The following is a 23313-nucleotide window of genomic DNA, read 5'->3' as shown; positions in this document are numbered from 1 at the left end:
TATGCCAAAAACTACTACAATGATTTCTCGGCTGAGCATATTTAATACCAAATGACTCTCTCCCACATATGCACACACACACACACACACACACACACACACACACACACACACACACACACACAAACTGAGCATCTTAAAGTGGGGATAAAGATTAGTTCTGGTTAAAGAGGATGAGAGCTAACAGAAGCCTTGGCGAGAGGAACACCCCAGACCACAGCACTACAAAAACCGTAGTTGGAGTTTTTCGAAGGAAAGTAGTGTATTACATCTGTCTGTGGCAGGGAACCTTATCCCTGAGATTAGTGTAAAGCAACCTAGACCCCTGTCAGCTCCTATTAGGTTCTTAGTAGGGAGGTTGGCAGCATTACCCAGAAGGTATCATGTCAAAAATACATGATGGCGTCAACATATTTTCAGTGTTGGAATGGGACTATTTTTAGTCGCCATCACCATAGTTACAGACCTACAAGGACCTTTTAACATAACATCACCACTCGACAAAGTCAGAAAAACATTTGATCGTCTGTCATTTTGAATCACTCAAGCCAGATCTTTAGTGATCAGTTGCTGGTGATGAATTTGCTGTTTGGCGAGACTATAAATCAAATGTGTCAGTAGAAAATTAGTCAGGATAGACTGGAATGACTATGATGTCTCCAAAAATTGATGTTTGCATACTACTAAATTGCCACAGAAAACAAGTTTTAAAAGAAATGCGGTATTTCCTGGGTTACCATTTGAGAAAAAAGTTGTTTAATGACCATAACTGCAAAGGCTCAAAATGTTCATACTGAACATAACTGCAAAACTTAAATATATTATTATATAGAGTTTGAACGTGATGTCCTGTAAGTTCAGATGGATTTTGATTGGCTGTCAGTGTTTCTATCGTTCATCAAACCGCTCTGAAAGTGATGCCAATGATATTGTTTGCCGCTGTCGTTGTTATAGTTGTGATGTGGACTCCACCATCCATTTGAATAGAACAATTTTTTTTTTTGGGTACCCATAGAACGATTTTTAAAACTATATATTTATATTTACAGTTATATTTTTTGGTGTGTGGACGGCCCTTTATAAAGTCAACCTCATCAAGATCTTGTTAGCTAACTAGCTACTTGCATGAGCAATGATGACAGAAAAGTGCCCACAAAAATGGCGAGATATGTTAATGAGAGCCACACGGCTCAAGGTTTATTAATTGTCATTGTACACAGGTGTGCACAACAAAATGCAGTCGTAGTCCCTTTAATGCTACACAAGAAAACAAGAAAACAAAAGAACAACGGTAGTGTGTTCCCCTGAATTTGCATCAGGAGGAATGTAAACAGTAGCGACAAAAAAAGCTTGATGCATACATTACCCACAATGCAACTTGAAAAAAAAAAACTTGGTGTTTTACGGCTAATGTCATGGGCTACAGAGGTCTGGTAAGCTGGCTTGTTTTCACACCCCCAGAATTTTTTTTATTTTCAAACGTAGTCTTCAGACCCAAACGGCGCTGACCCCAGTGACATCACTTGAAGACATTTATTAGACTATTAATAAAACATATATAAAATATATAAACAATATATTTTTTTTTCCACATAGCCTTTTCAGTAGCACTCCTCATGAACTGTAAAAAGACTTGTATGTATAAAATCGGAGTTCCCCTTTAATATTAGACATTTCACTCTGCACCTCAGACCGAGGGAACACAGTATAGTAGAGTTTGCGTTCCCCCAGGGTTGAGGCTATCATGGTGGTTCCTTGTAGGGAGTGACATGGCCAGACCCTAGACGTCAAATATCGACACAGTACATGTTCTACAGTCGCATAATAATCCATTTCCACGACTGAAATGCAGTCGTAGGTTGAAGAGGGGGGAAGAAAATATGCCACAGAATACCCATATGGCACATATCCATCATATTGAATTGCTATTCACTGTGAGAGAGGTTTTATGGTAACGCTCCAAGAAACGAGACACTGCATCAGCAAAGGCAGGGATGAAGAGAACTGCTATCACGTAAACGAGGATGTAAACAAATACAGCTTTTCAAATTTAGATTGAGTATATTGTTAGACTTAAAGGAAACTTTGTCGTTCAGAAGAGGAGAACGAGCGACAACGGGGAATACTGGACATTGTTTTCAACCCTCAGCTACGGTTACAGAGATCAGTTAGCTGCGAAGCTAGTGGCTAGCTGTGGAGCTAGCGGCTAGCCAGGCCGGCTACCTGTCCGACGACCAAGCTGTGGTTGTCAGCGGCGGATTGAAGGCTCGGGACATTCGGTCCGGGACCCAGGTATTGCCATCCACCACCAGGCCCGTGGTCAAGGACCTACCGTCTGACACCGGAACCAGGATCCGGGAGCAGCAGGCTACCACCAGGCCTAGGATCCAGGGGCAGCCAGCAGACACCAGGCCGGGGATTCAGAAGCAGCCAGCTACAACAAGGCCTAAGCAGCTCAGTGTTCCAACTGGGCTTAAGGTAACAAGATGGTCACAAAAGAAATTAAAAAAGACATAGAGGAGCTAAAAACAGCCATGAACATGATGGGTGAGGAATTGGCGACCATAGCCAAACAACAGCGTACTATAATAAATCTTATGAATGAAATCACTGAACTCAAGAAGTTGAATGAGGAACAGCAGCTCAAGGTTAACTCCTTGGAAGCTTGTGTATCTGACTTGGAGCAATACACTCGAATGAATGATGTCTTGATAACTGGATTGAAGATTAAACCACCGTCTTACGCTCATGCTCTGAATGTGGATGTGCGAGTCGAGAGCGCAGACCATGATGATTCAACTGAGGCTCAGGTAACAGCCTTCCTTAATGACAAAAATATCTCCATAAACAGACACAATATTGAGGCATGCCACATTCCAACAAGGAACCAGAAAGACAATCACGATGTCCGCTTTCCTAACAGAAAGCATAAAATTGATCTGCTCAGACAGGGCCGCAAATTGAAGGGGACACATGTTTATATCAATGAGCATCTAACCAAGACAAATGCAGATATTGCAAGAAAGGAAAGGTTCTTGAAGAAACAAGGGAAGATTCAAGCTACTTGGTCCTCCAACTGCAAGTTGTTTGTTAAAATGAATGGCCCTATGTATCAGAAGCATTGAGCAGCTCATCAAGTTTGAAACTAACTAGATCAAATGTATCATGTAGCTTTCTTATTATTTTATTTTTCCATTGTTAAAGCTTTAGCTCTGTGTCATGTCTAACAATATGACTAGTTTTCATTTTTCTAGTTGTTCTGACACTGACCAAAGTATGCCTGATTTTGATCCAGAAAATAACTTTTATGTTAACATAAATAACAACTGTAGCTATTACACAGAGCATCAGTTCAATAATAATATTAAAATTGATTACGGGATATCTATCATTCATTTTAACAGCAGAAGTCTGGATTCAAACTTCCAGAATATAAAGGAATAGAATATTTAGGACAGTTCAAGAAACCCTTTAATATTATAGCCATGTCAGAAACATGGATTAATGCCAATAGGGGCATGGATTTTGAGTTACAGGGATATGAATTTAACTATGTGAATAGAGTAAGCACTTATGGAGGGGAGGTGGCGCTTTTTGTTGACAAAGGTCTCATTTACAAGGTTGTCGACAACATGACAGTAGTCATTGATGATTTAATGGAGTGTATCTCAATTGAATTATGTATAGGTATATAGTATAGGAAACCAGGATCCAATGTTAAAATATTCACAGAAAAATTTAAAAAATGTTTAATAAAGTAAAGCATAAAGTCAACTATATATGTGGGGATTTCAACATTGACCTACTAAATCCCAACAGACACAAATTGACGGAAGAGTTTATTGAAACACTATAGTTTGAGTCTTTCCAACAATCACAAATCCAACCAGAATAACATGTAATGGTGCCACTCTGATAGATAATATTTTCACAAACAATATGGAAAGCAACTCTGTAAGTGGAATATTAATTAATGACATAAGTGACCACCTGCCAATCTTTGTGATTCATGACTGTAATTATAGTGGGAAAAGGGAGTACAATGAGATCAAATTCCGGAGAATAAGAACCGAAGAAACTATTTCTGCATTTAGAAATGAGTTAATAAAGTATAATTGGAAGGAAGTAAGCAATGAAGCTGACCTTAGCAATGTATATGAACTATTCTTAGACATATTTACAACTTTATATAATAAAAACTGTACGATAAAACAATATTGTAATAAAAGGAAATATTCAGAAAAACCCTGGATGTCCAAAGGAATTCAAAATGCCTGTAAAAAAAAGAATACCCTTTATAGAAAGTTTATAAAATATAGAATGAAAGAATCTGAATTAAAATATAAGAAATATAAAAACAAATTAACTAACATAATGAGGGTATGTAAGAAGGATTATTATAATAAATTACTAGATAATAACAAAGACAATGTGAAAGGAACATGGAATACAATAAACACCATTATTACAAAAGGACTTAATAAATGTAATTATCCAGAAAACTTCAATGATAATGACAAGACGTGGACAAATATGAATGAAGTGGTTGACAGAATCAACAGTTACTTTGTTAATGGGTCCTAATCTGGCCAAAGATATAAATCACACAGGGACAAATTACTCTGTGATGGACCATGTGGGAAATAACCCATATTCATTGTTTTTGGGAACTGTATAAAGCAAGGAAAGTATAGAGATTGTAAGTAAAAGTAATAATAAAACTTCCAAAGATTGTGATGACATTGATATGTCTCTAGTAAAAAAAGTAATAGACGGGATAGTTGACCCACTATCATATATCTATAATCTATCATTTAAAACAGGAGTATTTCCTGATAGAAGATAAAGTCATCCCATTGTATAAATCTGGTGACTAGCTTATTTTTAATAACTATAGACCAATATCCCTGCTTTCTCAGTTCTCAAAAATACTCGAAAAACTATTTGTCAAAAGGCTAGATAATTTCATTGACAAAAACAATTTACTAATGGACAGTCAGTATGGATTCAGATCCGGTAGATCAACATCTGTGGCACTTTTTGAGTTAGTTGAAAGATTAACAAATTATATTGAAAATAAAAACTATGCAGTGGGGATTTTCATTGATCTGAAAAAAGCTTTTGATACTGTTGATCACGAAATCCTGTTACAAAAAAAAGGAAAGGTACGGCAGAGTGTGGCCTTTATCTGGATAAAAAAACTATATTGAAAACAGGAGTCAGTTTGTTCAAATGGGTAATCACCAGTCAGTGACCCGTAGCATTTCCTGTGGCGTTCCACAGGGGTCAGTTTTAGGCCCCAAATTGTTTATCCTTTACTTAAATGACATTTGTAAATTATCAAATGTTCTAAAATTGACTGTTTTTGCAGATGACACAAATATTTTTTTGTTGTGGGGATAACTTGCAGCAGATGCTGGAAATGGTCACTAATGAAATGAATAAATTAAAACTCTGGTTCGATTCAAATAAGTTATCCTTAAACTTGAACAAAACTAAATTCATGATATTTGGTAATCGCACTATAAATACAGATGTTAAAATAGTAATTGATAATGAATCAATTGAAAGAGTATGAAAATAAATTTGTGGTGTTGTACTTGACCATAAACTGTGCTGGAAGCCCCACATTAAATATCTGTGCATGAAGATGGCCAGGAGTATTGGTATATTGAGCAAAACCAGATACATACTGAACCAAAATACATTACATACTCTGTACTGCACACTTATTTTACCATAGACCTATATATATACATATATAAATACCTACAAAAGCAACTTACAAAATATTTGCACATTGCAAAAAAGAGCAGTCAGGATAATAAATCACACCAGGTATTATGAGCACACCAATCATCTGTTTTTTAATTCACATTTGCTGAAATTTATGGACATTGTTACATTCAAAACTGCACAATTTATGTTTAAAGTTAAAGAAAATAATTTAAACTTGTAACATACACGCAATGTTTAATGAAAGAGACGGAGGATATCATCTAAGAGGTCATTGTATGTTCAAACAGCCTCTTGTGCGAACTACTGTTAAAAGTATGTGTTTCAGTTTGTGGGGTGACCTTATGGAATGGACTGAACAATGACATCAAACAGAGCCATAATATCATTCAGTTCAAAAATAGATTAAAGACATCATTACTTGACCAATACAGAAAAGAATAGACCGAAATACAGGAACGGAATTGTAATGTGAAGGTATTGTTGTATATTGTTGTACTGTTTTAAGTTATTGTAAGACTGAAAAAAGTGTATGCTGTATTTGCATATCTACTTACTTTGTATCAATTTGATTTTGTGAAATAGGGGAAGGACCAAATAAGCTGCCTGCTTCTTCTCGCATTAATCCCTTTTATATTTTTATTTTGTTAAAATCTGATTGTGTTTTATTTTATGGTTTTAAAATTTTGTTTTAGTTTTTTGTTGTCGTTTTGTCTTGCAACATTGTTGATTGTTCGAAATAAATTAAATAAAATAAATGAAACGGTTAAACCCATCTGTCATTTGTACATACTGTCTATGAATAGGTATATGTATAAGTGTGTGGTAACCATTTGAACATGTTTACCTGAACATAATGTCAGGCTGAATCAATGAAGGAAAATGAAAAAGCAGTTCACTTTGATTATGACATTACTTTTTCATTATTTAACCAAAGCCACATTGACCACTGAACCCTAAGCTGCTCGTGATGTGTGTGTGTGTGTGTGTGTGTGTGTGTGTGTGTGTGTGTGTGTCTGTGTGAATGGAAGAATAAGAGGCCAATTGTAAAGCACTTTTTCCTTTAACGATTGGTTCTCACAGACATCTTTGATTCGATTCAGTTCATTTCAAATGAGAACGGCAGTATGAACATGTCCTCTGACGAGGGCAAAAGTTTCCACGTGTTCACTGCTATGCCCGCTCCCCAAAAGTTGACTCTGAGTCGAGAGGGCAGACCTGCGAATGTGACTCTAATATTTTCTCCCGTGTATACACACACACACACGCTATATTTAAAATTCTGTGCAAATTAAAAGAAAAAAAGCAGGAAAATGGAGAAACAGTTAATCAACATAATAAGTGATTTTCCTATACTTTATGATACATCTCTGTATGAATCAAAACTACTAGCTTGGCAGAGGGTTGGCCAGGCAGTTGGTATTCCTTGTGAGTACACCGTCTTTGCCATGTTGTGGTGACACAATTCTGCTTGGAATCCGCTGCTCAAGACTGATATAGAGTATGCCTTTGGAAACCCAGCGTAAGGTAGAAAAGTGCTATATAAGTTCAATACATTTACCATTATTCACTTATTCTGTTCAGGATATGGGGTGGACCCTATCCCAGAATGCACTAGGCAAAATGTCACCAGTTTATCATAGAGCTAACACACAGAAAAATACAGTCACACTCACATTCACACCTTTGGACTATTTACCATTTCACCTGAGATGCAGGTCTTTGGAGTGTGGGAGGAAACCTGAGCACACTAACCTGTCATATAAAAGTGATGGTTTTTGGAGTATTTCCTCTCCCTGAAACAAGTTTCACACCCCATGTGATTGGGATTTGCCAATTGGCTTTTTCTTATTTGAATGAAAAGCCCACTCTGAAGTGAGCCTCATTAGGAGTAGCCATGCCTAATATCAGCTCCTCTGTGCGGTTTCTTTATCAGGTCCAGTGGAGCATGTCCAGCTTCTCGCTCCCTTCGTAGTCATAAAGAACAAGGAGGTGAACATCACAGCAGTGGTCTTACCCAGCCACCCACGGACCGTTACTTACTTCTGGTGGCTAGGCAACAATACTGAGGTAATTCTTCCAGAGCAAGGCTCATTAATACACATTTCAGTTTCTTTTGAATGCTACTCTATGTTGGCGTTTATCTGTGCAATTGAAATGTATATACTGTATAAAAGCCATTATCACCACGTAATTACACCTGGTAATTGACTGAAATTTTCATATTTCAGTTTGTACCAAAGTAGTCTATATCGCCGGATGTCCCTCACCTTCCAGTTTCTTTGTGCTGGCATTCTAAACTCCGGTCGATTCGGGAAACATCCTCCGAGCTAGAACCGACAATCAAATTATATTTATCTTTTTTTAGTAAAATTCTCATCACACATTTGAGAGCCATTGTAATTCCAGAGCTCGCCTACCTATGTGCACATGTTGCACCAAAACAAGTTCTTTCCCAAGGCTATTTTGCGGACGCACCTAGAGTTGTGATGGTTGGAACATTTTTCATAGTTTTATTTACTTTCTATCGACTTTGAATGAAGTGTATTTTACGATGCTAAAATTACTATTTATTTACATGGAGTCTGGTGGGTTTAGCAAACGCAATTTCGCGGATGTTTTTGTTTAAAAAAAGAATCTTACTCTTTAACAGAAAGGTCGACCTCCTTAGAAATCCTTTCCATAATGTTGTCAGACACTTAGAATATTAATCTGAGTCTGTCAGCGGCAAAACGAGCACTTTAGTGAAGGTAAATACAAGCTGGACGATTGTCAAATTAACTTACATTGTAGCTTGATTCTCCGCTGCTGACTGCAGCGATCTCTCTTAATACTGGACCAATGTCAAAGATTGTTGTTCCCATCAGTCACTTAGACACAACAACATAGGAAAAAAAGGGTTGAAAATATTAATGCTATATTAATACTTATGGATAACCAAAGTCATTTTCAAGTAGATCTACAGTTGACCTTAACATACCCCTACATTAACCAAAAATGTTACTTTCAAACAAATTAAATTTTGATAATCTATAAGTCACACCCCTGATGGATAGACTGCATATAAGGAAACCGGAGTCAACCTCGGACACCGCTCTGATGAAGGCAAGATAACCGAAAATCTCTGGTGAATAAAGCATGGTCCACGTGATTGAGAAGTGTGACATTATTTTGTACCTTTTTGCACTTACAGCCCGTGATAACATTGGACGGAAGTATTTCACACACCTTCTCCATGGACGGCATGCACACCATCACAGTCCAGGTGGCTGCAGCCAACGCCATACTGCAGGACACCAAGACCATAGCAGTCAAAGGTCAGTGTTTGTTTTCTGATTGTGTCCTGGATTGTGAACTGCTGGCATCTTTTCCTTTTTTAAGGGGAGACACTGCAGGTGAATGACTGGGAAAACAGATATCACCATGAAGCTTCCCCAGGTCCCCAAGTTTTTTGAAATGTTATGTTTAAATATGCAAACTAAGGGACCGTTCGTTATTTAATTAAGGGGCCACTGAAGGAGTTTTGTGACCTCTAACCTAAAAAGACGTGACCCTCCCCTCGTCAGTAATAATTTTCCTATGACCCTCCAAAACGATTTGAAAAAAAGGAATCACCCTCCCCTCGCGTGCAAGTTTGCACTTAGGAAAGAAGTACAGATACCATTTGATTTTCACAGCCATGATGTACAGGAGTTAACCTCTGCATTCTCATCTTACACATCCCACTCCTCTGTTATGGTGTGGGGGCCATTTCAGTAGATTTACTCACTGACATTGTTGTGGAAACACAATAAGCATGGGAACTAAATGCACACTTCATGCATTACTGCATTACTTCAAATACTAAGTTACTCCTCTAGTAAACTAGTATTCACATGAAATAAAACAATAAAACATTGAGACTATTCAGCAAAGGACGCTGGGATATAACCAATTCAACACTGGTTGCTATGGACTTGTCACTATCGGGATTGTATATTTTAGCACATAGGTAAAGCTGCCGAAGCTGAACATTATATTCCAAAACACATATGTTTATTTTTAAAGTTTTTAAGTTACATTGTAACAATTTAACAATTTGCCCTTATGAAATCCAATCGCGGCACGGCTGTTTTGGAACGCAATAGACAGACGCTTAAATTCAACTAAAATGTAACAGTGAACAATCAGTGTTGGACCTACAGTCTGTTGAGATGCCTCTCCAAACGCAGAAACCAAGCGCAGTCACACCATAAAACGTTAAGACACGTTGAGAAAAAAGATCCGTATTTTGCCGTAATCCAGTGACACAAAAAATAAAGTAATCCACAGTGATCAGTAGATCCATAAACAGAGTCACGGTGTATCCAGCAAGGCCGATATGAGCGTCACATTCACCAGCCAGCTCCGAACAGGTGAACGAGGCCTCTCCACTTCACCGTTTAAACAAAGTGGAATAAATGTATAAAAGTCCAAATCTACACAAAACCCGCAATCAATTAGTAAGCTGACATCACATTTATATACATGGCATTTAGGAAACCTTTATTGCAAGGTTGGCACGGCAAGATGTCCAGACTAGTGCAACAGTAAGTTTCGTTTTTTGCGTCCTGCTGCTCCCATCATCAGCCAGGTAATATTTTTTTTACTAAAGCAGTATATGAAATCTGATGTATTACCTACCACCATTTAGTTGTTTTGTGTTATTTAAGATATTTATTTAATATCTGGTCATGCCAGATGTAATTATTCCACTCATTTTTTAAACAATGCAATTACCCGTTTGAGCCACCAGGGGGGCAGGGGCCTCCTGCCCCCCCAGCAAACTCCGTGTATGCGGTCAGAACCATCTGCTAGGGGGCCGAGACTGAGAGCTACATGGATAAATATGCACCAAACAAGCCACTTTGAAATTTTGCTCTTTTCATGAATAAAAAAGTTGGGTGACCCCCCCCACCCAGACTAAAAAATGTTGGATGACCCTCCCCTCAGCAAAATATAAAAAGACATGACCCTCTCCTATTTTCCTCCGGTGGTCTATTCCATAAATACCGAACGGTCCCTAAGCATTGTCTTGTAAGTGCTAATTTGCATGCATTTCCAGAAGAGAAATCTGAACATTGGATGAAGCCAGGTTCAAAAGTTTCATTTTGTTGACATATTAGAGTCAAAGGTTATTACAGAGGGGATTTTAAATATATCTCCTTTTATTACTCAACTAACAAATATCAACATGAAACTTCCCCAGTTGATTACTTACATTAAGACAATTGTTTTGTATTGCAATTTTTATTGTTTACATATGCAAATGAGGCATCTAATGCTAACTTTTGGTGAATTTAGAAGAAATCTATGGACACAAATAGACAAAGTGTAGTAAAATAAATGTTTTCTGTTCACTAGTCTGAAAGACCAACTCGTTCTCACTCCCAACTCGTAAAATACTGAGGCTTGGTTAGATACGACGCAAAAATGACCCTTCAGCCTCTGTATGGAACGCACCGGGCAGATCAGCAGCGTGTAAGAAGACGTAAGCTGCAGCCTTCAAAGTCTACCTCGGCCGCAGCCTTCCAAGCCCACGCAGGCTGAACCGAGCGGTCTCTGAAATGAGACGGTCTGGTCTGTAGAGCATTTCCTGTTTGCGTCAAAGTGCCGCTCCTGTCGCCTAGCAACCTTGACAGCTGTAGCTGACAAGTGATCAAAACTTTAACTACAGCACCGAAATAGAGCCAGAAGTTGTTTACCATTTGGTCATGTGTCTCAAAGAGAGAGGGAAATAATACTAAACCCTCATGTAGCCTACATGTGAACGTCTGTTGTCTCTGAGACCCAGAGCTCCTGGCAGCTCTTTGAGCAGGACTGGCTCAGATATCTAGCTTACCCTTACCTTAATATTTCAGAATACATACTATTAGTCAGATACTTGTACTGTCATGTTCTGACTGTCGTGTTTTTAAAAAGAAATCGGCTCCTACGTGAGTAAAATAAATCTCATTACTGTTAGAACCTCTAAAGAATATGTCTTCATTGAAAAGGAAGTAATCCGGCAGCAAGTATCTGTGAAATACAATGATTTATTACCAGCGGATGGCTTGGCATAAAGCTGTGACATTTTCTAATTATCTAGGAGTGCATCTGGTACATTTGGCCAAAGGGAAGTGCTGGGGATATGAGAAACCCTCTTCTTTTCATCAAGTGTTAACTACCTGAAACTCAACTTGAGCAAAATGACAGTTGGCGCAGCTCCCTGAGAATAATGCCCTCGGATCCGAGTGAACTAATGGCTGATTCTCCCTCGACTCTCCTCAACAGAATTCTTCAAATCGCTACTTTTATCTTTCTCCCCTAATCTGGACGAGTTCAACCCTGACATACCCGAGTGGAGACAGGATGTGGGGAGGGTAATTAAGAAGGCTCTGCTCCAAGTGAGTGATTTTCATTTCTATTTCTATTCTGTCCTTCCCTCTTTCTCTTCCGTCCATCCTTCTGTCTTTCTTCAGCTCCTTTCCTTTTCTGTACTTTTTATTTTCGATTGTCTTTCTCACCCTACAATTTCTCAATTATATCCTATACCCCAATTATCTCTGCTGCCCAATACTCATTGGTGCAACAAGAGAATGCCCTCAGGCCACCCTGGGATTCATCATCAGACAGGTGTGACAGCGCTTCTTTTAGATATTTCGATTACGCTTCCATCGCCTGTTATACCAGATTATCACAACACCACAAAAGCAAACTACAAAAGGGGCAAAATAAATTAGATAGATAGATAGAATACACTTTATGGTCCCCAAGGGGCATAGTGCTACAATCTGTTGCTTCACAACACAAACATGTCACAGAGAAAGCATTCTAAAATCAACATGAAATTAGGGCTGCACGATATGAGGAAAATATGATACGTTATGATGATAACATTGTTGAATATCGCAATACGAACGAGTAACGAATATTACTTGCGATAAATAAGGAGATATTAAAGTGTACTCAGTTCTGCATTTCTGCTGCTTTCAGTATTCTGCTTAAGTACAACAAACTGCTTGTTAAATGAGAGGAAATCATTTTCAACATTCTTTAATTCAACAAATTGAACATTGAATTGAATATAAATGGCACCATTAAAACCAGTTACAGTTTAGAGTTAGGATAACAGACAGTTAAGATACATTTTTTGTGGCATTTTTAGGCCTTTATTATGACAGGACAAACATGAAAGGGGAGATAAGGGAATGACATGCAGCAAAGGGCCGCAGGTCAGAGTCGAACCTGCGGCCACTGCGTCGAGGACTGAGCCTCTGTATATGGGCGCCTCTACCAGGTGAGCTACAGGCTCCCAACAGTTACAATGTAAAGTGTAGTTTTCTACTGATATTTTCTTTCATCTAACACAAAAAATCTCTGAGTGTCTTTCGCGATATGCCTCAGCCTTTTGCGATATGTTTATTAGCTCTGTCTGGGGCTTAGCGCCGCCCAAGACGATTGTGATTGGTTTAAAGAAATGCCAATAAACCAGAGCACGTTTTTCTCCCATCCAGGAATGCCCATGCCCATGACCCTGCTCTGCGTCGCTGTGGAGGAAGGTCTTTCATTTTAAAAGTCACCAATAAAAAAATTATCTCAGAACTTCAAGCATGGGTGCTTGGTACGGAGCTACGTATGAGTGACGATACCTGTCACCGTGTCTAATGTGTGTGTCTGCGTGTGTGTTAGACTACTTGAACGTAGGAGGGGTGCAAGTGCTCTCAGCGTGTGTGGGAAGCTCACCCATCATTGTTAAGTACTACTCATCTTCCCATTCACAGCTCAGGCATAGTGGACAGCATTTGCTTGTGGCCATCATACCAACACACTGAGCGTTAGAGCTGCAGGTGGGCGCTTTAGGAGGAATATTTAAATAGGATCTCGTGAATAACCTGGATAACCCAGAGTCAGGTCCATGCTTTTGAGCCAATTTATTTCCCTTTCCCTGGACTGTGATGCCATGTAAAGTAGAATAAGAGTTTTAGTTTTTCCTTACGATACTTGTTCTTATCAGAAATTTATTTCTCCATCTACACTAGAGAGGTAACATGTTTATGCCAAATTATTTAGACTGAATCAACGTTAACAACCCTGTAGGCACGCTGGTTTTGTTTATGTTTGAACCCACTCGGCTATAAATCTCTTAAATTAATCACCGAGGTTATTGATGCATTCTCAAGCTATTAAAGGCTTGTGTACTTCACTAATCACAGAGATTGACATGTAAACCACAATGTCCTGAGTCACAGTTCAGTAAGGTATAATGTAAAGCGAGGCGGTCGTTATAGCGAATATAACCCCGACAGGGGGATCAGGAATCAGCCTGACGGGGTTGTATTCGCTATAATGACCGCCTCGCTCTACATTATCCTGCTTATTACCAACTACTTACCAAATAAATCAATAATTTCACACAAAATATTGATTTAAAAAGGATTTTATTGATTTAAAAATGATAGTATTGCTTCCAATAAAGAAAATAGTCTGTTCCGTCTCAACGGTTGGAATCCTGCATCCATAGCAACATAAACTCTGTAGCTGTTTATTTGCAACCCTCCGTCTGTCACTCAACACCACAGTATCTCCCCCTTCTGCAGCGAATATATTTCTGGCAAAAAGCCACCGGTCCAGCAAGCATTTTGCCCCCCCTTACGGGCTGTGGTAGTAGCCGTATATTTTATGAGTTGGGCTGTGAGGGGGTGCTGCACTGCTATCGCTAGCTAGGTGGACAAATTCATTAACCCAGTTGCTGTTTTAATCACTGCAGGTTGACACATTAGCTGAGGCGTTGGTAAGTGAACTATCAGCAGCTGCTCTAATTCACATTTAACTGAACATTTCTGTTGATGGTGAAGTGAGACAAGCTGAATGGGACTTCTTTGGGAATATTTATGTTGACGTTTCTGTCCTCTGTCCTTCTTGCACAGCCGCTGCAGTTGACACACCTGTAAACACGATGTTGCAATGTAACTAATTAACGTTATTGTCCCTACTGCTGAAGTTACTGCGTAGCGATCATAGACTGTAAATAAAGATATAACGATAGGCGCTCACCAGATCTGCTGCCGTTACCTGGATTGGAGGACAGGAGTTGCTTCACTTTTCCCCACTTTTTGCCACAGCTGATACATTAACCAGACTTATTCAGCGGTTGATAGCTGTCCTCTAGAGGGATCAGAACTACGTCCATGGCAACGCTCTGCTATGCATGGCAACGGTCAACAGTCTGTTATCAAGAAATGCCGTTGAATTCAACCAAGCCGTGTAATAAACTCTTTTAGTCTGTGGATGAAATTATGTGTATGTGGCTAAAATACCTCTTTCAACTAGGGATGTCCCGATCAGGTTTTTTTGCCCTCGAGTCCGAGTCCGAGTCATTTGATTTTGAGTATCTACCCGATATCTAGTCCCGATCCAATACTTCTATAAAATATAAAAAAAGAATAAAGAAGAGCGAAAAAACAGATCCAGGATGTTCCTTATTTTTTATTTAATTCACCTTATTTTAACATTCAACAACTCTGTTAACAAACAGAGCACTTCTGTTACATATCTCACAGTTTGCTATGGCAATGTTGTTGTCATCAACTTTATAATACCCCCAGACTGCAGACATACTCGCGCTTTTCGCTTCAAGCTGCTTCCGTGTTCTACTTTGCCGGCATTTAACCAATAGCGTCTCTGCAAGAAAGTGATGTCATGCTGCACGCGTTGCTGTTTCTGTGTGGAGTCAAAAGGGTCTAACTCTGTGCCACCGCATAACTATAGTGTGTTAAATATGTGTTAAACAATAATGAGAATATATATACATATATATCCGAGTCCTGATCGGGAGGTAACGTCCGATTCCGATCGAGTCTGAAACCACGTTATCGGGCCCGATTTCCGATCAGGTGATCGGATCTGGACATCCCTACTTTCAACAGGCTGATATTGTAATCACTGACAGCACATGCACTGGTGTCAGGATGTTTTGGTAAACTGCCAGCTGTTTTATCTGCGCAAAGGTTTTTTTTTAAACTTTTGTATGATATACGATATGTTACCATTTGTCTCAGGGCTGCATTGTTCACATTATTGTAGTCACGGTAACATGTTCCAAGTCACTGAAGTTTGCTACTTTAATTTTGTCAGTGGATTTTTCGCACAATTTTCCCTGCTTTACTTGATAAGTGATATTGATCAAGACCTGTTAGCTTGCCAAGGGTGGATTACTGCCTTTCATTGGGTCTGAAGGCTTCAGGTTGATTGATTGATTGATTGATTGATTGATTGATTGATTGATTGATTAAAACAGTAATCCAAAGGATGACATGCACATGTACAATACTTATTTCCAGCACGGTCCTTGGTGTTACACACAGGAAACAATAGACAAGAAGCAGACAAAATCATACTAAAAAGACATACAATAAATAAGCAAAAATGCTGTAAAAACTATCCAATTTATCAATAAATATTCACCTTGTTCCATAAAAGCTGCTTGACCTGTCTTTTAAAAATCCCTCGTGATGATAGGAGTTTTGTAGCAGTAGGCAAACTATTCCATGCCATGATACCAGTGTAAAAGAAATAATTTTTACTTGCATTATTAGCTCTAGGAACTATGCAGGAGCGGATGCTGACCCTAGTATTATGACTATGCTGCGTGTGGACCATGGTTACATTAGAGCATAAATATTTGGGGGCATGATCATTAACAATGTTAAACATATGGTTCAGCTTAAATTGTTCTACTCTTAGATGTACGGGTAGCAGGCCACTGTTGTACACTCCTCCCTACCTATATTCAGTTCAGTTCAATTCAATTTTATTTATAGTATCAAATCATAACAAGAGTTATCTCAGGACACGTTACAGATAGAGTAGGTCTAGACCACACTCTATAATTTACAAAGACCCAACAATTCTAGAAATTCCGCCAAGAGCAAGCATTTAGTGCGACAGTGGCGAGGAAAAACTCCCTTTTAGGAAGAAACCTCAGTAATGAGAAAAACTTCCTTTTAGGGAGAAACCTGGGACAGACCCAGGCTCTTGGTAGGCGGTGTCTGACGGTGCCGGTTGGGGGTGTGATGAACAATGGCAATAATAGTAACAATAAAGATAATGGAACAATGACCAGAAATAGTAGTTGTAGTAGTTCATGGCATAGCAGGGCACTGCAGAGCATAGCAGGATGTAGCAGGGCGTAGTTATACTCTGTGGATCAGAGAAGGTCCCCACAACATCACAGACTTGTGTCTGTGAACCATATAAGTGCTGAGTTACTAAAACCCATGCACTCAAAATATTGTGGTTCACAGTATTGAATGCTTTTTGCAGGTCAATTAGTAGCATACCAACATAATTCCCTTGATCAAAATTCAGACGCACATAGTCGAAGAGGTGAATGAGACAGATGTCAGTAGAATATGGAGCTCTAAAACCAGACTGGGGCTCATATAATAGATCATGCTTTATACTGGCCTGTAATTCCCAACATCAGCTCTACTATTTTTCTTAAAAAGAGGAACCACCCTGGCATTCTTCATATCGTTTGGGAAAACACTCTGACTTATGGACAGATTTATAACATGGGTACTATATATAACCCCAGCATATCCCTACGAAACCTGGAGGGGATAAGGTCCAAGCCAGTGGTCTTATTCACTGACAGGGTGGAAAGGCTTGCTCTTACTTTATCCTCTGAGACAGGACTAATTGCAAATGCACCTGCAGAGACATTTTTGCTTCTATAAAAGGAGTTAACAAAAGTTTTGCCTTTTTCCTTTTTATCTGAAACACCAGGCAATTTACTGACCAGACTGGCAGCAACGGTTGTAAAGTAATGGATAAAATAGCAGGCATTCAGCCGCTTATTGTTCACTGTGTGGGAGTCCCTAACGCGCCAGATGGTTTGTTAACACAGAACCATCTGAGAAGCCATCATTCGAAACTGTTGGGGAAAGGGCAGGCCCTTTATAAAAATACCTGACAGGTCATTGGATGAACCATCTGTCTATCACGTCCGCCATTGTTGTTTTGAAAGAGCATATACCCAAACCACGGCCAGAGCTGCCACACAGCTCCTCCTCTGCGTAGCTCCTCACCGGACGCTGGTTGGTTCGGTCCACTGCTGTTCCGACACAAACACATTACTCAAAGCCTGACAAGATGGATTTTCGTGTGACTTGTGATCCTGTAATTCTCGTGTGATCTTGTGATATCAGAATCCAGCTGCCATGCAAAGTAAAGCAATTCATGCAGTACTGAGAACTGAGCAATTTAGCAAATTACCACAAAGTGTTAACCCTTTTGAAGAGGGATCTGAGTTAAAATGAACTTTAAATCCTTTATTATTTCAAGCAGCAGTGTAACATAATTGTGGTTGGCTGTGGTGCAAATATGTTTTCCTGGGCCCTCGCCACAAACGCAAGTGCACATACGCACGAACACACACACACACACACACACACACACACACACACACACACACACACACACATGTTGGGGGGGACATTTAATCAGAATACAGCATAGAAAATCTGCTTAGATATATAGGAAATATTGGATAGAACAACACAATGTAATTCTGCTAAATAAAGCATGACATAAAATATCACATCACATAAAATATCACAATCATTATTAATTTCAACTGTTTTCATTTTATTAAAGATTATTTTTTGTGGATAGACAGGAAAGGCCCAACTGTTTTCATTTTAAACAAATTGTATATCCAAATACAATACACATTTTCTATAGGCTCAGTCTGTCACTTTAAAAAAAAAAAATTCCAGTGCTGTTTCCATGGTATCAGAATTTTGGATAGTCACCATGGAAACATTAATTGACCATGTGATAAGGGCTGGGAAGATTGGCAGAACAGGCAGCCAAGTGCTCTGATCCAATGGAAATCACAATTGACAGCAGTCTAGCCCAATGGATTCGGGGGGGCACCAGGGCTGGGCAATCATATTTCAGGGGGGGTCACCGCCCCCCCCCCCGCCCTGAAACCACCACAGCCTACCAGAATACCACACTAACAAATCAACACAAAGGTAGCTTACATAGCATGTCGATAAGCATAAAACAAATGTACCTTGCACGGCAGCTGGATTCTCGTGATATCACATGAGAATCCATTTTGTTAGGCTTCAATAATGTGTTTTGCCCTCTCCTAGCCTATTGTAGCCGTTGATCTGATAGGTTGAAGTTAGCCTGTGATGGATAGTGATAGACACATGCCTTATCCAATCACCTGCCAAGTATTTTTCGAAAGTGCCTGCCTTTTCCAAACAGTTTACATTGACAGCTTTTCAGATAGTTCTGTGTAATAAACCATCTGACACATCAGGCAGGGAAATCTCCCTTTTGGCTGGCTGGAGAAGGATGTCGTGGCTGGGCCATAACAGCTTCACATATCTTCCAATGTTAGTCTTTTCGGTACAAATGTCCCCCTTTATGTTCCCCCGGACAGCCTTTCCTTGTTGAGGTGTAGTGGAGAGAGAGTAACACAAAGAGCTTCAGATATACTTTGGAATGTATTTTTACACACAATGCGGACTCTCGATTGAGTCCCCCATCACTTACACTGAAATGTATTACTTTTTTTAAATGGAGTCTGGTGGGTTTAGCGCTAGTGACTTCAGAGCTGTTTCTGCTTAAACAGAAAGGTCTCAAAGAGGTTTTAAAGGTCTATCTCTGTAGGTATCCTTTCCATAAGGTTGTCAGACACTTAGAATATTAATCTGAGCCTGTCAGTGGTAAAACACTTAGCTGGACAATTGTCAAATTAACTTACATTGTAGCTTGTTTCTCCGCTGCCGACTGCAGTGATCTCTCTTAACACTGGACCAATGTCAAAGATTGTTGTTCCCATCAGTCACTTAGACACAAAAACATAGGAACATAGGGTCCAGGTTGAAAAAAACGGTAGTTACCCTTTAAGAAACTGTGAATTAGGAAACAGTAGTGGCATACAGGTCATGTTTGCCCCCACATTTTTTAAGCTGACCGTGGCTACAAAGAAATGAGTAAATACTTCCTGTATTAGTACACAATGCACGCAGTAACAGCTTAAAATAATAACAATGCTGAACACTGCATATTGTGAGTCATGTCAAGTTCCTGTCTGGTTCAACTACTTGTCTCCTCCATTACATCACAGTTACCACCTACACTTGACTGCTTGACTGTTCACGGCACAGACTTCTGTCTTTCCTGTTATTTTGGCATAGCTTTGGCAAAGTCAAACTGAAATATATAATTATCCAAAATCAGAATTTGTAAATTGATTCAAAGTTATTGTTATAGAAATCAAGAATCTTGATTTGGACCAAATGGATTTTTTTCCCCCATCACACCTAGCTTGCCCATTAGTTAATAAAAGGCAACTGCTGTTCCATAGGAAGAACCCCAGTATACTTAAATGGGTTTTCTAAGCATGTACATGCAGTGTCAGTGCCAGCTTTGATATCAGTATGTGAAAAGACTGTGAAAGATCTGTTTATGAGGCTGGCGCTGACACAAAGTTCATTTCCAGACAAACATATTGTCCAAGTGGTGACAGGAAGGGTTATTTTTCCTCTATTTTGATATGGTTGAGAACTCTTGCTTGAGACAGAGGCCAACTGACTGCTTTTCATCATAGTAAACAACTCCCCAACAATAAAATAGGAGGACCAACTTACAATCAAAGTCAGGGTCCATTTAACTGAGGTGCTGTGTCGTGTAGCCCTGTTGCTGAATCTATCAAGTCATGACTTTGCACTCTTCACCTAGCCTAGGCTCATTTCAGTACCACTGCCTCTACAAATTAAAACAATTATACTTATCAAACAGATGGAATTAGAAATAAAGGACTGCCTCTAACAAAGCCTGCTTCAAATACAAGCCTGGTACCTTCTGCAGTTCAGGTAAATAAAGGCCCCGGCTTTTATATGAGGAATTACGGTACATACTTTTACTTAAGTAAATGTTTCAATGCAGAACTTTTAACAGAGTATTTTTTCAGTGTGGTATTTGTACTTCTACTTAAGTACAGTAAAGGATCTGAATACTTTGTCCATCCCTGCTCAGACTTGTCTGTCCGTATCACAGCGTGAAAGTCCCATTAAAGCTCTAGTGCCTAACTTTTTGATATAAATGAATGTCCGTTACATTCAAGCCAAATGAGTTGCTACAAAGCTAATTAAGACTATCAGCTCCACACAACTCTCTCTGGATTTCTCAGTATGACTATGTTCAGTGTGTGCACGATCATAGAAGGCTTGTATCATGTGGATGCAGCAACAGTTTTGTTGTCATTACTTAGAATTCCTCATGGGGGAGACAGAAACTACACACTATAGCTTTAACGTTACTGTAAACAGGAAACATCACTGCCTCGATTGCTGCAACAAAAAAGTTGTAAACACTATAAAGGTAAAAAAACAAAACATAAGCACTGAACTGCCGAGGACTTTGTGTAACAGGAGACTGTGTCCTGCAACAACAAAGCAAAGTCGCTTCAACTCTGGCTTGATCTCTTTCATCATCTCTTACCTCCCCCCCTCGGCTGCCGCCGAAGCTTATATTCGCTGTTGATAAGTACTGAAGCTTCGAAGATTAAAAAATGGTATTCGGTACAGCCCTAACTAGAACACGTAAAAGCAAAACTGAGTTGCACATGCAAAAATAATGCCTACTGTATCTGTAGAGGTGCACTACCTTTCAGTTTGCATGCATACGGTTTCATTTATATGCTGAGTCCCTAGAGTTTATCTTCTTCAAATAATATTTCCTCAAATAAGCTTGCAGAATATTGCACTGTGGAATGTTTGTATCAAACCAAATTGAGCCACTCTTCCTTGCAGCAGGTAGCCTCTCTTCCTGCTTGCCATCCTAATCAGATTTTTGTATCCAGCAGTAGATTTGCAGAGCATCAAAAGAGAGCACTCCAAAGCAGTCAGCCAGCTTTTTAAACTAATGACTGATTGCAATGAGAACAAACATGGGCAAAGTGTATTGATTTTTTTTCAGGGGCTATTGCCTCTTCTGTCATCCTTTTCACTTTATCTCCCCCTCTGCCACCCCTTCTCTCATTGTAAGTCATGCCCACGGCTATCATTTCTCCACTACTTTGGTACTCAAATAGTGATTTCTGTGCTTGATAATTGATGTGTTTTGGCTATACCCACTCCATCGTCCACCCAGGCCGGTGGAAAACATAAAAACATCACAGGCTCTAAAATGAAGAGTGATCACCACCCAGGCTCTGCCTTCCTTGCTTGTATAAACTGGTTAAGGGCTTGAAAGTGCTTTTCTGGAAACAAAACCAGAAACAATTGTTTTTTAGCTTCACTTTTTTAGCAACATAAAATAAGCTTTTGGCACCCTTGGAAATTAAGCCAGAAAATGTTTACCAAATGGCTTTTCTTTGTTTCAAATAAACTAGTTACATGCCTGAAGGCAGTTCTGTGAGAACCATGTATCTCCAAAATGTCATCAGGTTTGTGACATGTGGCATTTTCAAGCTAATCCAAATGGTTGACAATTGTTTATTTAGTTGAAATACGAGGATTTTCTCAACCTGAGAAGAAACACTTAAAATCACAAAATTTGGAATTGCATTTTTGCTATTTTGGTTGTTCAGCGATGCATAACTGTTTTTCTTCATTAAGCGCTGTTAAATTTGCCGCTTAAGCTTTTTGGCGGAGGAAAGGTTGTTGATTTGCTCAATAAAATGGGAAGCTGATGGGAATTTAGTATTTACGTGTGTCCTCTCATGAACCCAAAAGTTGCAAAAAGTCAGGGGATCACCAAAGTCATTAGGGTTCATCCTCCAGGAACCATGAATGTCTGTACCAAAGTTCATTACAATCCATCAAGTAGCTGAAATTCTTTGGTCTGTCATCGGTCCAACACTAACACTAACACTATTGGAACCATCATGGCTAAAAACTGAATCACTTTCCATGGCACTTCATGTTCTACAAATTATAGCCTATTAGTATACAGATTCTGCTTATAGATAGCAATACAAAGAGTAGTGTGATATTTATATACCACAGTAAAACGCAAGGGAGGTACATGGTGTATAAGCATTTTGATATCCAGTTGAGAACATTTTTCTGAACCGTACTGTATAATATGAACTCTTCAACTACTAAGTGTTGAAGAAAAACCAACCAATGCTGTTTCTGGTTCTTTCCCAAGAAGTTTTATTTGAAAAAATAAGGCGCTTACATTTGATCATTAGACATAAAGGTCATTATGCATTCAGCACTCTGTCTCTTTGTATCTCACTTTCAGTTTTAAAAAAGTATAATAAGCCAATGCAGCAAAATTCTAATTCTTAATTTTTTTAATGTTTTAAGCATTTCCATTAACAATATATATGTACACTTAGAAAACAAAAGAGAGCATATTCTTTTTCTTTCTATTCCGCATACTCTTCTCACTGCAACATACTATCTAACGCACCCTTTTGATTATGCCAGTGTGCTTGAGTCTATGTTCCTGGAGTAGGGACGTTATTATCATCACTCCTCGCTCCCTGCTGCTGAGCTCTGTGCTGACTGGTGCACGCAGTACAAACGCAGTAGCAGCAGGACA

The 23313-nt window shown here is 39.2% G+C and overlaps 1 protein-coding gene across 1 annotated transcript in view; it reads left to right on the top strand.

Moving 5' to 3' along the window:
- The window catches only part of LOC116048446 (VPS10 domain-containing receptor SorCS3-like), a 1378075-nt gene that overhangs the window by 1342380 nt on the left and 12382 nt on the right, over positions 1 to 23313 (top strand). Inside the window, exons 20-22 of the mRNA XM_036000488.1 lie at positions 7673 to 7806; positions 8930 to 9053; positions 12028 to 12140. Of these exons, the coding sequence (XP_035856381.1) occupies positions 7673 to 7806; positions 8930 to 9053; positions 12028 to 12140 (371 nt within the window). The remainder of the gene's footprint in view (positions 1 to 7672; positions 7807 to 8929; positions 9054 to 12027; positions 12141 to 23313) is intronic.

Source organism: Sander lucioperca, chromosome 4 (genome assembly GCF_008315115.2).
Source record: "Sander lucioperca isolate FBNREF2018 chromosome 4, SLUC_FBN_1.2, whole genome shotgun sequence".
Lineage (NCBI taxonomy): Eukaryota > Metazoa > Chordata > Actinopteri > Perciformes > Percidae > Sander > Sander lucioperca.
Note: the sequence above shows the minus strand (reverse complement) of the source record. Positions and strands in the feature narration are given on the sequence as shown.